Here is a 15,959-nt window from a genome sequence, read left to right on the forward strand (position 1 = left end):
TTTCTCCATCTACCAGGTTGTTGTTCTTACATAATGGACAGTTTCCTGATCCACTGTGTGTTGGTAGCCTGTCTGCCTCACCGCTCACAGAATGGAATTCGTAATGTAATGAACGCAACGAGCTCTTGGGTTTGTAAAAAAAATATGAATATTCTTTAAAACTTTATGACCCTCTGTAAAGTCCTGAGATAGGATGTATACCCTCTCTGTTTAGGGCAGGCTATGACAGACTCAGGATGTATACCCTCTCTGTTTAGGGCAGGCTATGACAGACTCAGGATGTATACCCTCTCTGTTTAGGTCAGGCTATGACAGACTCAGTTAGGATGTAAATCCTCTCTGTTTAGGGCAGGCTATGACAGACTCAGTTAGGATGTATACCCTCTCTGTTTAGGGCAGGCTATGACAGACTCAGGATGTAAATCCTCTCTGTTTAGGGCAGGCTATGACAGACTCAGGATGTATACCCTCTCTGTTTAGGGCAGGCTATGACAGACTCAGGATGTAACCTCTCTGTTTAGGGCAGGCTATGACAGACTCAGGATGTATACCCTCTCTGTTTAGGGCAGGCTATGACAGACTCAGGATGTATACCCTCTCTGTTTAGGGCAGGCTATGACAGACTCAGGATGTAAATCCTCTCTGTTTAGGGCAGGCTATGACAGACTCAGGATGTATACCCTCTCTGTTTAGGGCAGGCTATGACAGACTCAGGATGTATACCCTCTCTGTTTAGGGCAGGCTATGACAGACTCAGGATGTAAATCCTCTCTGTTTAGGGCAGGCTATGACAGACTCAGTTAGGATGTAAATCCTCTCTGTTTAGGGCAGGCTAAGACAGACTCAGGATGTATACCCTCTCTGTTTAGGGCAGGCTATGACAGACTCAGGATGTAAATCCTCTCTGTTTAGGGCAGGCTATGACAGACTCAGTTAGGATGTAAATCCTCTCTGTTTAGGGCAGGCTATGACAGACTCAGTTAGGATGTAAATCCTCTCTGTTTAGGGCAGGCTATGACAGACTCAGGATGTAAATCCTCTCTGTTTAGGGCAGGCTATGACAGACTCAGGATGTAAATCCTCTCTGTTTAGGGCAGGCTATGACAGACTCAGTTAGGATGTAAATCCTCTCTGTTTAGGGCAGGCTATGACAGACTCAGTTAGGATGCAAATCCTCTCTGTTTAGGTCAGGCTATGACAGACTCAGTTAGGATGTAAATCCTCTCTGTTTAGGGCAGGCTATGACAGACTCAGTTAGGATGTAAATCCTCTCTGTTTAGGGCAGGCTATGACAGACTCAGTTAGGATGTAAATCCTCTCTGTTTAGGTCAGGCTATGACAGACTCAGTTAGGATGTAAATCCTCTCTGTTTAGGGCAGGCTATGACAGACTCAGTTAGGATGTAAATCCTCTCTGTTTAGGGCAGGCTATGACAGACTCAGTTAGGATGTAAATCCTCTCTGTTTAGGTCAGGCTATGACAGACTCAGTTAGGATGTAAATCCTCTCTGTTTAGGGCAGGCTATGACAGACTCAGTTAGGATGTAAATCCTCTCTGTTTAGGGCAGGCTATGACAGACTCAGTTAGGATGTATACCCTCTCTGTTTAGGGCAGGCTATGACAGACTCAGGATGTATACCCTCTCTGTTTAGGGCAGGCTATGACAGACTCAGGATGTAAATCCTCTCTGTTTAGGGCAGGCTATGACAGACTCAGGATGTATACCCTCTCTGTTTAGGGCAGGCTATGACAGACTCAGTTAGGATGTAAATCCTCTCTGTTTAGGGCAGGCTATGACAGACTCAGTTAGGATGCAAATCCTCTCTGTTTAGGGCAGGCTATGACAGACTCAGTTAGGATGCAAATCCTCTCTGTTTAGGGCAGGCTATGACAGACTCAGTTAGGATGTAAATCCTCTCTGTTTAGGGCAGGCTAAGACAGACTCAGGATGTATACCCTCTCTGTTTAGGGCAGGCTATGACAGACTCAGGATGTATACCCTCTCTGTTTAGGGCAGGCTATGACAGACTCGTTTCACCCTGGAAAAGCTCCCCAACCAGGGGAATGGGGAAGGCTGTCTGGAAATCAAATCAAATTGTATTGGTCACATACCCATATTTAGCAGATGTAATTGCAGGTGTAGCAAAATGCTTGTGTTCCTACTGTAGCACCAACAGTACAGTAATATCTAAGAATTCACAACAATACACACAAATCTAGAAGAATGAAATGAATAACTATATAAATATTAGACCCACTGTCGGGGGTGGCATTGACTTAAATACAGTAGAATAGAAAACAGTCTACACATATGAGATGAGTAAAGCAGTATGTAAACATTATTAAAGAAACCAGTGATTCCAAGTCTATGTATATAGGGCAGCAGCCTCTAAGGTGCAGGGTTGCGTAACTGGGTGGAAGCTGGCTAGTGATGGCTATTTAACAGTCTGATGGCCTTGAGATAGAGACTGAAAAACAGCTTCTCGGTCCCAGCTTTGATGCACCTGTACTGACCTCGCTCAGGTGGTTGATGTCCTTGATGATTTTTTTGGTCTTCCTGCGACATCGAGTGCTGTAGGTGTCCTGGAGGGCAGGTAGTTTGCCTCCGGTGATACATTGGGCAGACACCACCACCCTCTGGGCGTTGAATGCTGAGCTATAGTTAATGAACAGCAATCTTACATTAGGTATTCCTCTTGCCAAGATGGGATAGGGCAGTGTGCAGTGTGCAGTGGGCAGTGCGATGGCATCGTCTGTGGATCTATTGGGGCGGTAAGCAAATTGAAGTGTGTCTAGGGTGTTGGGTAAGGTAGAGATAATATGATCCTTAACCAGCCTCTCAAAGCACTTCATGATGACAGAAGTGAGTGCTACGGGGCGATAGTCATTTAGTTCAGTTACCTTTTCTTTCTTGGGTACAGGAACAATAGTTGACATCTTGAAGCATGTGGAGACAGCAGACTGAGATAGGGAGAGATTGAATATGTCCATAAACACTCCAGCCAGGTGGTCTGTGCAAGCTCTGAGGACACGGCTAGGGATGCCGTCTGGGCTGGCAGCCTTGTGAGGGTTAACAGTCTTAAAATGTCTTACTCACGTCGGCCATGGAGAAGGAGAGGCCACAGTCCTTGTAGCAGGCCACGTCGGCCATGGAGAAGGAGAGGCCACAGTCCTTGTAGCAGGCCACGTCGGCCATGGAGAAGGAGAGGCCACAGTCCTTGTAGCAGGCCACGTCGGCCATGGAGAAGGAGAGGCCACAGTCCTTGTAGCAGGCCACGTCGGTGGCACTGTGTTATCCTCGAAGTGGGTGAAGAAGGTGCTTGTCCAGAAGCAAGACGTCGGTATCCGAGACGTGATTGGTTTTCCCTTCGTAGCCCGTGATTGTCTGTAGACCCTGCCACATACGTCTCGTGTTTGAGCCGTTGAATTGCGACTCCACTTTGTCTCTATACTGACCGTTTTCCTGTTTAACTGCCTTACGGAGGGAATAACTACACTGTTTGTATTCGTCCTTATTCCCAGTCACTTTGACATGGTTAATGCGGTGGTTCTTGCTTTCAGTTTTGCGCGAATGCTGCCACCTGTCCACGTTTTCTGGTTTGGGCAGGTTTAAATAGTCACAGTGGGTTGTGAACTCTAAACCAGACAGTACTGTTAATAGACATCATGGAGGCTTTACAAGCTTCTAGAATATTCCCAGCAAATTAGTAGTAGTGACAACGGACTCTCCCATCATCTCCCCATCCCTCTGTCTCTATTCCTCTCTACCCTATTATCTCTGTCCCTCTGTCTCTATTCCTCTCTCGCCCTATTATCTCTGTCCCTGTCTCTATTCATCTCTGTCCCTGTCTCTATTCATCTCTGTCCCTCTGTCTCTATTCCTCTCATGTCCTATTATCTCTGTCCCTGTCCCTCTGTCTCTACTCCTCTCTCAAAGCTACCAAATCATAAACGTACCTAGTGGTTTCCCACAATATCTAATAGATCAGTTGTAATAGAAGACTGTGTAGCAGCCAGACCCGAAAGAGAACAAAGAGGTTACCAGAGAGGTCTGCTCTTTCCTGTGCTCTCCCATGAGCAGGGTTGGGAAGTAACAGATTACAGGTAACGGATTACAAAAAAAAGTACCAGAAAAAAATATTGTAAATCAGATTACAGATACTTTTTAACAACTAGATGATTACTTCTAGGATTACTTTTAAATTAAGGATTCGGCTATTTCAGCCACACCTGTTGCCAACAGGTGTATAAAAATCGAGCACAGAGCCATGCAACCTCCGTAGACAAACATTGGCAGTAGAATGGCCTTACTGATGAGCTCAGTGATATTCAACGTGGCACCATCATAGGATGCCACCTTTCCAACAAGTCAGTGTCAAATTTCTTCCCTGCTAGAGCTGCCCCGGTCAACTGTAAGTGCCTTTTTTGTGAAGTGGAAACGTCTAGGAGCAACAACGGCTCAGTCGCAAAGTGGTAGGCCACACAAGCTCACAGAACGTGACCGCCAAGTGCTGAAGTGCGTAAAAATCGTCTGTCATCAGTTGCAACGCTCACTGCCGAGTTCCAAACTGCCTCTGGAAGCAACGTCCGCACAAATACTGTTCCTCTGTAGCTTCATGAAATGGGTTTCCATGGCCGAGCAGCCGCACACAAGCCTAAGATCACCATGCTCACTGCCAAGCGTCAACTGGAGTGGTGTAAAGCTCACTGCCATTGGACTCTGGAGCAGTGGAAGCGTGTTCTCTGGACTCATGAATCACGCTTCACCATCTGGCAGTCCAACCGACGAGTATGGGTTTGGCGGATGCCAGGAGAACGCTACCTGCCACAATGCATTGTGCCAACAGTAAATTTCGGTAGAGGAGGAATAATGGTCTGGGTCTGGTTTAATGGTTCCTGCTGGGCCCCTTAGTTCCAGTGAAGGGAAATCTTTATGCTACAACATACGATGACATTCTAGCCGATTCTGTGATTCAAACTTTGTGGCAACTGTTTGGGGAAGGCTCTTTCCGGTTTCATCATGATAATTCCCTCGTGCACGAAGCGAGGTCCATAAAGAAATTGTTTGTAGAGATCGGTGTGGAAGAACTTGACTGGGCTGCACAGAGCCCTGACTTCAACCCCATCAAACACCTTTGGAATGAATTGGAACGCCGACTGCGAGCCAGGCCTAAACGCTGAACATCAGTGCCCGACCTCACTAATGCTGTTGTGGCTGAATGGAAGCAAGTCCCTGCAGCAATGTTCCAACATCTAGTGAACAGCCTTCCCAGAAAAGTGAAGGCTGTTATAGCGGCAAAGGGGGGACCAACTTTGGAATGAGATGTTCGAAAAGCTGGTGTCCACATACTTTTGGTCGTGTTGTGCCTTCGGAAAGTATTAAGACCCTTTGACTTTTTCCAAATGTTGTTATATTACAGCCTTATTTTAAAATGGATAAACCAAATAATATTCCTCAGCGACACACACACACACACACACACAATACCCCATAATGACAAAGTGAAAACAGGTTTTTAGAAATACCAAATGTATTAAAAACAGAAATACCTCATTTACATAAGTATTCAGAACCTTTGCTATGAGACCTGAAATTGAGCTCAGGTGCATCCTGTTTCCATTGATCATCCTTGAGATGTTTCTACAATTTGATTGGAGTCCCTCTATGGTAAATTCAATTGATTGGACATGATTTGGAAAGGCACACAACTGTCTATGAAAGCTTCCCCAGTTGACAGTGCATGTCATAGCAAAAACCAAGCCATAAGGTCAAAGGAATTGTATGTAGAGCTCCGAGACAGGATTGTGTCGAGCACAGATCTGGCAAAGGGTACCAAAAAAATTCTGCAGCATTGAAGGTCCCCAAGAACAGTGGCCTCCATCATTCTAAAATGGAAGAATTTGGAACTACCAAGATTCTTCCTGGAGCTGGACGCCCAGCCAAACTGAGCAATCTTGGGAGAAGGGCCTTGGTCAGGGAGATGACCAAGAACCCGATGGTCACTATGACTAGAGCTCTAGAGTTCCTCTGTGGCGATGGAAGAACCTTCCAGGTGGACAACCATCTCTGCAGCACTCCACCAATCAGGCTTTATGGTAGAGTGGCCAGACGGAAGCCACTCCTCAGTAAAAGGCACATGACATCCTGCTTGGAGTTTGCCAAAAGCCACCTAAAAAGACTCTCAGACCATGAGAATAAATATTATCCGGTCTGATGAAACCAAGCGTCATGTCTGGAGATAACCTGGCATCATCCCTACGGTGAAGCACGGTGGTAGCAGCATCATGTTGTGGGGATGTTGTTCAGCGGCAGGGACTGAGGGACTAGTGAAGCATGGTGGTGGCACCATCCCTACGGTGAAGCACGGTGGTAGCAGCATCATGTTGTGGGGATGTTGTTCAGTGGCAGGGACTGAGGGACTAGTGAAGCATGGTGGTAGCAGCATCATGTTGTGGGGATGTTGTTCAGCGGCAGGGACTGAGGGACTAGTGAAGCATGGTGGTGGCATCATCCCTACGGTGAAGCACGGTGGTGGCACCATCCCTACGGTGAAGCATGGTGGTGGCAGCATCATGTTGTGGGGATGTTGTTCAGCGGCAGGGAGTGGGAGACTAGTCAGGGTTGAGAAAAAGATGAACGGACCAAAGTACAGAGAGATCCTTGATGAAAACCTACAGACCTCAGACTGGGGCGAAGGTTCACCTTCCAACAGGGCAACAACCCTAAGCACACAGCCAAGACAATGCAGGAGTGGCTTCGGGACAAGTCTCAATCTTAGGCTGAAGGTAGGGAGGGGTAGTACATCTTGCTGCCCTGTGGGCAAGTCCCATGGTCTGGTAGTGGATGCGAGCTTTGACTGGAAGCCAGTGGAATGTGCAGAGGATGGAACAAGCAGGGAGCTGGGAGCCCAGCCAACAGTGAGTTGCAGTAGTCCAGACGGGAGATGACAAGTGCCTGGATTAGGATGTGCCACTTAATGTGTGAGGTAGGATTGTACACTACGGACGTTGTAGTGCATGAACCTGCAGGAGAGAGTCACTGCTTTGGATGTTTGCAGAGAATGACAGGGTGTTGTCCAGGGTCACGCCAAGGTTCTTTGCACTCTGGCAGGGAGACACTGTGGAGTTGTTAACCGTGGTGGAGAGGTCTTGGAGTGGGCAGGCCTTTTCCGGCAGGAAGAGCAGCTCTGTCTTGTTGAGGTTGAGCTCGAGGTGTAGAAAACAGTAAAAATAAAGAAAAACCTTGAATGAGTTTGTGTGTCTAAACATTTGACTGGTACACACATTATATATATATATATATATAAATAAAATAAAGTTTTTAATTTAGTCATTCTTTAACACACACACACACACACATATATATACAGTGCCTTGCGAAAGTATTCGGCCCCCTTGAACTTTGCGACCTTTTGCCACATTTCAGGCTTCAAACATAAAGATATAAAACTGTATTTTTTTGTGAAGAATCAACAACAAGTGGGACACAATCATGAAGTGGAACGACATTTATTGGATATTTCAAACTTTTTTAACAAATCAAAAACTGAAAAATTGGGCGTGCAAAATTAAACCAAAATTCTGACATTGTTTTTTAATTGGAATTTGGTCATGCTTTTATATGGTTGAACACATAGTGCTAACACTTTGGTAATTCAACTAACGTTTGGCTGTCTTTTTGTGTGGGTGAATATAGGTTGTAATCTCATTGATCAACGTCTCAACCAAATATGATCCATGTTGAAATGACGTGGTGTGCCCAGTGGGTGGTCACTAGCTGGCACAGCCACAAAGTCATAAAACCGAATTTTAAACCTAACCACACTGCTAACCATAATGCCTAACCGTTACCTTAAATTAAGACCAAAAATATCATTTTTGTTTTCATACATTTTTACAATACAGACAATTTTGACTTTGTAGCTTTCCCATCTAGTGGAAACCGCTCAGTTCTGGCTCCAGGACGAGACTCATGCCAAGAAACGTCAACCTGCGAAAAATGCGCTCTTGCAACAGCTGCATCGTGCGGATCCCAGCCTACGGAATACAAGTTTGAGGTAGCTGCTCCCTTCTAATCTCCACTGTGGTATAGTGCTCCGTACTGTCAAAAACAAGTTTATTTTAAGGTGGGGCTTTTATTGCTCAATCGAATTTGTGCTGATTCCACAGAAATATTGATAGGCCTTACAGACACATGCTAAAACTCGTACACTTCTGATAAGACTTTAAAAAGCTGCAAACTATCGAGTTATCAAAAAGTGTCCCGAACAAAAACGTAAACATTAGGTCTATAGCACATGCAGCATATGGCATACATTTTAACATGCAAATAGCACATTTCAGTAGTGCTGAAACGAAAAGGATTCCATTCCATGAGAGCAGCATTTCCTTTTCAACTGGAAGCAATAAGCCCAATCAGTCCTCCATGACAACAAAGTCATAAACAACAGAGTAAGCTAATAAGTCCATAGTTTTTGGGTTATGCTCCGGTAAAACAATTTGGCTCATCTATATTTCCAAGTCCTATACTTTTAGATCAAGGGTTAGGCCTATGAAATTAATTGGAATGACTGGAAATCTGACAGACTTCTTCCTGAGGTACTCTCTCCCCAGGCATGGAACTAGAAGAGTCAGTCCCTGAGGTAATCCCTCCCCAGGCCTGGAACTAGAAGAGTCAGTCCATGAGGTAATCTCTCCCCAGGCATGGAACTAGAAGAGTCAGTCCCTGAGGTATTCTCTCCCCAGGCATGGAACTAGAAGAGTCAGTCCCTGAGGTACTCTCTCCCCAGGCATGGAACTAGAAGAGTCAGTCCCTGAGGTACTCTCTCCCCAGGCATGGAACTAGAAGAGTCAGTCCCTGAGGTACTCTCTCCCCAGGCATGGAACTAGAAGCATCAGTCCCTGAGGTACTCTCTCCCCAGGCATGGAACTAGAAGCATCAGTCCCTGAGGTACTCTCTCCCCAGGCATGGAACTAGAAGAGTCAGTCCCTGAGGTACTCTCTCCCCAGGCATGGAACTAGAAAGTCAGTCCCAGTCCCTGAGGTACTCTCTCCCCAGGCATGGAACTAGAAGGCATGGAACATCAGTCCCTGAGGTACTCTCTCCCCAGGCATGGAACTAGAAGTCAGTCAGTCCCTCCCCAGGCATGGTCACTCTCTCCCCAGGCATGGAACTAGAAAGAGTCAGTCCCTGAGGTACTCTCTCCCCAGGCATGGAACTAGAAGCATCAGTCCCTGAGGTACTCTCTCCCCAGGCCTGGAACTAGAAGAGTCAGTCCCTGAGGTACTCTCTCCCCAGGCCTGGAACTAGAAGCGTCAGTCCCTGAGGTACTCTCTCCTCAGGCCTGGAACTAGAAGAATCAGTCCCTGAGGTACTCTCTCCCCAGGCCTGGAACTAGAAGAATCAGTCCCTGAGGTACTCTCCCCCCAGGCCTGGAACTAGAAGAGTCAGTCCCTGAGGTACTCTCCCCCCAGGCCTGGAACTATTAGAGTCAGTCCCTGAGGTACACTCTGCTCTCATATACCTCATTAACATGTCAACAAAATCCTGGGCAGAGTCAGCTATCTGTATATCCAGGATGAGCAAGTCTGTATTATATACACAAACACAAGATGCACTTTATTGTTTTGTTTTTTTACTTACAGAGAACAGAAATATGCATTTATGCTCACAACCTAATTATTGTATCATGCCCTGCTGTAGCTCTTCTGTTTCCCCTCAGCATTCTTCTTGCAGTGTGTATGATGATTGCTGTGGAAAAACTGTGGCTCGGGCAGTACTGGAGGTATTGACTTATTGGAAAGCATTGCTGTGGGCTTTTCCTGAATAGCTGTCTGATGTCTGAGCTGCCTTCGACCAACACTGGAGAGACTTTTCCCACGGTTGAAGAAACAAGCTCAGACATGCCCGAAATCAACATCTACCTACCACCTTTAGGGTAGCACACTCAAGTTATGCATTGTGAAAATCAATGGGTGGTGAGACATTATATGGCCAAGATTTCATTACACTCCTTTTATGTTCAAGTACAAGGTACACTATGGCACATGCGTTACATTGTTATCGTGTGGATTTCTTATTTAGGGACGCGGATAAGGGATATTAGAGAGATCGAGAGAGCAAGAGAGATGGGGAGAGAGAGAGAGATGGGGGGAGAGAGAGAGAGAGAGAGAGATGGGGAGAGAGAGAGAGAGAGAGATGGGGAGAGAGAGAGAGAGAGAGATGGGAGAGAGAGAGAGAGAGAGAGAGAGAGAGGGAGAGAGAGAGAGAGAGAGAGATGGGGAGAGAGAGAGAGATGGGGGGGAGAGAGAGAGAGAGAGAGAGAGAGAGAGAGAGAGAGAGAGAGAGATGGGGAGAGAGAGAGAGAGAGAGAGATGGGGGAGAGAGAGAGAGAGAGAGAGAGAGAGATGGGGACAGAGAGAGAGAGAGAGAGAGAGAGAGAGAGAGATGGGGACAGAGAGGGAGAGAGAGAGAGAGAGAGAGAGATGGGGACACAGAGAGAGAGAGAGATGGGGACAGAGAGAGAGAGAGAGAGATGGGGACAGAGAGAGAGAGAGATGGGGACAGAGGGGGGAGAGAGAGAGAGAGAGAGATTGGGGTAGAGAGAGAGATGGGGACAGAGAGAGAGAGAGAGAGAGAGAGAGAGATGGGGGGGGGGAACCAGTTCTCTGACAGATGACTGTAATATTACAGTCAACCTCTTATGACAGAGTGCAACAAGTCAGTCAATATCTCCAGTAATATCTCCAGTAATAAAACATCTATTGTTTTTCCCCCCTAGAAGACTGTCAAGCTCTGACACTGGTGGGTGACATCATCAAAGGCCATAATATGTCTTGTCCTTCCGTGATGATCATCCATACTCTGGTCCGAAATGGCACCATATTCCCTAAATAGGGCACTACTTTTGACCAGAGTAATATGGGCCCTAGTCAGAAGTAGTGGACTATAATAGTGCACCACAGAAGTAGTGCACCATTTGGGACACACTGACTCGCAGACGTCCAAGATGACATGCCCAGCCATGGTCTTATAGTCCACTAATCACAAATATAACCGCATTTAACTTAAAGAATGTGCACTGGCTAGCTAAGGAATGACGACCACTGCGCTTTTTTGGGCTCAGATGACATGTACTGTACCAGCCATAACGAGTTGTGCATAAAATGGACTGCGTGTGATCACTGGTTTGTGTTGCGCAATCAATATATTTTCCTTTAAATATTTCGATTCGTGGTGATCATAAAATCAAATCAATCAAATGTATTTATAAAGCCCTTCTTACATCAGCTGATGTCACAAAGTGCTGTACAGAAACCCAGCCTAAAACCACAAACAGCAAGCAAAGCAGATGTAGAAGCACGGCGTAGAAGTAATGTTAATTAAACCTTTTCTATAAATAAAATGTTTGAAATAAAAATGTATTGTTTGTTTCTTTGTATTTACACTGTTGTAAACTGGACACTCACCCATGTTGTAGCCATATGGAGACTCGCTGGCTCCGTCCTCGAGGCTCGCAAGTATCTCACCCTTTCCCACATCGCTGTCCCCGACCAGGAGAAACTTGAGCAGAAAATCGTAAGCCTTGGCGGGGCTTGTTCTGTGGTTCATCCTCACGGTGAAGAATGATTATGTTCCATCATGGAACACCGTGTACACGACTGGTCGATCACTTCTTCCGTTTCTCCTCCAACTCGAGATTTGAGCTGTGTGACGCACGAATCGAAGGAGCAAAGAAGAGAGTCAAATTGAATGTGGTGTTCTTCGACTGTTTATATTACGATTCAAAAATAATATCTGGTAACTCACAAAGTGTCCAAAATAGAAGCTTGAATGAAAGCTACAAGTGTCAGTTTGGTCACCGAAAGTGACAACACAATGTAATTAAAAATGTATTAAAAATGAGCCTACATCTACAGTGTAATCCACTGTAACATCAAAGCTTGCAGCTCACGCAGAACCTGTTCCTGTGCTCAAATCTTCTTTCCATAAATGCTTCATTCACGCTACCGTGCCTTTAACGTACCAGAAGTGTCATTTTTTTATAGTCCTGCTTTTGGGTCGCCAGCCACGCTGTTCCGCAGCTCTCTCGGATGTCTGTCGTTTCCTCTCTCCAAGCAGGCATGTCTCCAGTAGCCGCAGAGGGTCAAGCCTTGCGCCGCTTTGGTTGGCTCATCCAGCGGGTTGCTAGGGCAGCCTTGAATCGGTAGTAGTCGCTGCAAACGTCAGTCAAAAACCCTAAATACCCATTTGATACAAGAGAGGGGTGTGACTACCGCTGCTTGCCAAAGCCTTGTTCGGTCTGAGCTGGAGTCAACGCTAGCCCTGATGAGAGATCAGTGTTAGGGATTTTAACCCTGTAGGAAGGGATAGGATGACCGATGACGGCTGCTTGAACTGATTCCGGGTCAGTATTTGTGGGCGCCCGCAGCAGCCACTGGTTTGGCAGTGGACAGCGTGGCTTGGTTTGTTGTGTTTTGGCTGGGCACGATTTCTGACGTAGCCTAGCGCAGAACAGTTCCACGGATTTACGGACATTCTTATATTCAGACAACAATCGGACAGCCAGTCTCGCTGTAAAACAGCAGCACATTTTGAGAAAAACAATTACAATCATTTTGATGAGGAAATTATAATTACAAATCGTGTTAAAATGTGATCAATAATAGTATTACCTAATTTAATGGATTAAGTTTTCCCTAAGAAAAAACTGTTAGAGACAATAGTCCACATACAGTATACATAATTCAGGTAAAATACAACTGAACTGTACCATTATAAATAAAGGGCTATATTTGATACATTGCTCAATATCAATAAAACAGATCAGGGATCTCTTGTCCTGTGAATAGTGTATGGGGGGTGATTCGTGCCAGAATTAAGCTTTGTGAAGCTACTGATACCTCTCACCAAGCCATCTAACGTCTTCCTAGCGCCATAAAATACCGCCACAAATTAACATGGACTGTCAATGGAGACAGTACATGTCACGTTCAGGTCATGTAGACGTAGTATTCACGCCGTGTAACGTGGCATTGACAGGTCACATGTCTGTTTGCTTGTAAAGTTCATCATGAAAGATCTAACAATGAATGCCTTAAAAAAGTCTACATGTGTAGGGCAGCAGGGTAGCCTAGTGGTTAGAGTGTTGGACTAGTAACTGGAAGGTTGCAAGTTCAAACCCCTGAGCTGACAAGGTACAAATCTGACAAGGTACAAATCTGTCGTTCTGCCCCTGAACAGGCAGTTAACCCACTGTTCCTAGGCAGTCATTGAAAATAAGAATTTGTTCTTAACTGACTTGCCTGGTTAAAAAAGTGTCTGTTTAGCTTATTTTTTGAAAATCTCACTATGAACACCTTACAAACATCTACATGTACATGATTTTGTACAAATATTTTTCATTGTCGGAATAATCTAATCAATTTCATTTATCGATTTAGCTCAAATAGGCATATCATCTCAATACAAAAATTAGTAGGCTAGTTGATATCGTAGCCAGCCACCATTACTGTGTAGATATGCTGATTTCAATACTCTAACCAAAACAAGGGCTTCTTTGTTTGAGGTAGCCCTATTCAGAAATAAGAGGGAGCTTAGGTGATGCGCATTCAAAATAACTCGGAACTCGAAAATCTCTGACTTCCGACTTCAGTGCATTCAAGACAATTGCGAACCCTGAAAAAAACAAGCTCAGACTGGGGAAAATGTTTGTTTTGAGTGGTCATCCAATTCGGAATTCCAATTCAGAAACTCTGGCATCTTTCTCTGACCTGAAAACCACTGATGTCATGATTTTACTTTGTCCCCCCCCCCCCAAGTTCCCAGTTTACCAGTTTAATAGACACAATAGACATGTAGCCTAGTGGTTAGAGTGTTGGGTTGCTGGATCGAATCCCTGAGCTGACAAGGTAAAAATTTGTCGTTCTGCTCCTGGACAAGGCAGTTAACCCACTTCTCCCGGGTAGGCTGTCATTGTAAATAATAATTTGTTCTTAACTGACTTGTCTAGTTAAATAAAGGTTAAAAAATCACTGTCACAATGCAATCCTTAGGCTATACATTTCTGTGGTCTTGAATTGAGGGGGTATGTGTGGATATAGGATTAACCCTTGTTATAGATACAGGCAAAAAGCATATGCTACCGCTTGTTTACTTAGGCTATTCATTTCAGTGCAGTTACGTTCTTACGCATAACCATAGCCTAAACGGAACCGAAAACACCCCAGCCTGTTTTGATCAACATTTCAGCTGTTTGTCATTGATTTAGCCCACAATCACATACAGATTTGATACACATGAAGACCTATATTTAATCTAGATTTGACAACAACAAAAAATAGCCTGACTAGGATTCTCACTTTTCCCCACTTCATATTTATTACCAATTAGGCTAAATCTATTCCTGTTAATAAGCTTTTGTTTTGCTATTAATTTGCATAGGCTAACCATTGCGTTTAAAATGATTTACCATCTTCTGCTTTTTATGAATAAACAGGTAAAGGGGTAAAAAAATACATATAATTTTGATGACCCCCCCGACACATTAATGCTACTTACGTTACAGATCACAAAGTAATCTAATTTCCACTCCATTCATATGCAAATACATTTGATTTATACACTGGCTTGTATGGCTGGCATGTTTTCATTTAAAACAAGCCTTCCCTTATCTACACTGAAATAATATTATTTTAGTAGTCCTTTATTATGATTTGTTTTTAAATCATAGCTCATTAGTACACCCTTATGGTTCAATATATATATCTATTGTATGTCCTATGATCCAACAATGAATAATGTTGAACTAACAAATACCATCAAGGGATACGTTACAATTTACAATAATGAACACCATATGAAACAGCCGTGAAAACCAATCTGGCAATATTTTAAATTTATAAATGTAGATTTTTTTTGTTACATGTGTCAATTTACGTTCACATGTAGACTCACATGGCAATCATAGACTGAAATAGTGAATTCTGCTGTGTGGGATAGGGAGGAGGTGGGTGCTGTGTGGACGAGAGGTTCTTCCTGTCACTTGTTTTCAACAGGCAGTCAGTCTCAGAAGAGGGAGACTGCAAAGTCCAGGCGCTGCTGCTCTCTTTGTTCTGAGTGTTTGCAGTGCTAGTGTTTTTCGCTAATCTGTGCATCTCACATTATGTGCCCAGTATGATAGTTTTCTTGCTCTTTCGTAGCAGATAATGACAACATGACAATAACAGTAGCTGATGTAATGAAAAGTTGTAGGGTGGTTGGTAATGGAGAACATCAGGTGGATCCATGTCTGGGTGTTAGGCAGAACCCTTAGGTCCTGGAGAACAGGAGCAGAGTAAAGGGAACAGGGTAGGAAACAGCCATAACAAGCAAACACACAGGTTACAGGCATATCAGGTATGTAAAAGTACAGTTATTTATTATTTAATTTAAATATTTGATTAGACATGCAATCATGTTAATGGCAGACAGAAAAGAAAGGATGCATGTCTGAAATGTTTTATGTCATTGGGGTTGATGAGGGAGGTAAGGGATGGTCCCTGGAAAAAGTAAGAGAGATGAGATGTGAGAGAAACTCCAGGGTGGTGTCATGAACACTGGAGTCATACACCTTAACTTCAGGCTAGGGTCCCTTTTTCAGAATATTTGCCTGACTTACGTGCCCAAAGTAAACTGCCTGTTACTCAGGCCCAGAAGCCAGGATATACATATAATCAATATCATTCAATAGAAAACACTTTGATGTTTGTAGAAATGTTAAAATAATGTATCAGACTATAACACAACTGATATAATAGCCTACAATCCAAAGAAAAACCAACCAGAATTGAAGGAATGATACATCACGCTAAATACAGGGAAATTCTTGCGGGAAACCTGTTTCAGTCTTCCAGAGATTTGAGACTGGGACGGAGGTTCACCTTCCAGCAGGACAATGACCCTAAGCATACTGCTAAAG

General features: G+C 44.5%; 1 protein-coding gene across 3 annotated transcripts in view; it reads right to left on the minus strand.

The window, feature by feature from the left end:
* The window catches only part of LOC112236148 (ras-related protein Rab-40B), a 62,846-nt gene extending 50,578 nt beyond the window's left edge, over positions 1-12,268 (minus strand). The window contains exons 1-2 of one of the 3 annotated variants that reach the window (XM_042306295.1): positions 12,027-12,268; positions 11,470-11,706 (exon numbers count right to left, since the gene is read on the minus strand). In XM_042306295.1, the coding sequence (XP_042162229.1) occupies positions 11,470-11,611 (142 nt within the window). In that variant the 5' untranslated portion in view covers positions 11,612-11,706; positions 12,027-12,268. Of the gene's footprint in view, positions 1-11,469 lie in introns of all 3 variants that reach the window. The other 2 variants (XM_042306294.1, XM_024404727.2) reach the window with 2 other exon arrangements.
* Between the last annotated feature and the right edge of the window lie 3,691 nt (positions 12,269-15,959).

Source organism: Oncorhynchus tshawytscha, linkage group LG25 (assembly GCF_018296145.1).
Source record: "Oncorhynchus tshawytscha isolate Ot180627B linkage group LG25, Otsh_v2.0, whole genome shotgun sequence".
NCBI classification, from domain to species: Eukaryota; Metazoa; Chordata; class Actinopteri; order Salmoniformes; family Salmonidae; genus Oncorhynchus; species Oncorhynchus tshawytscha.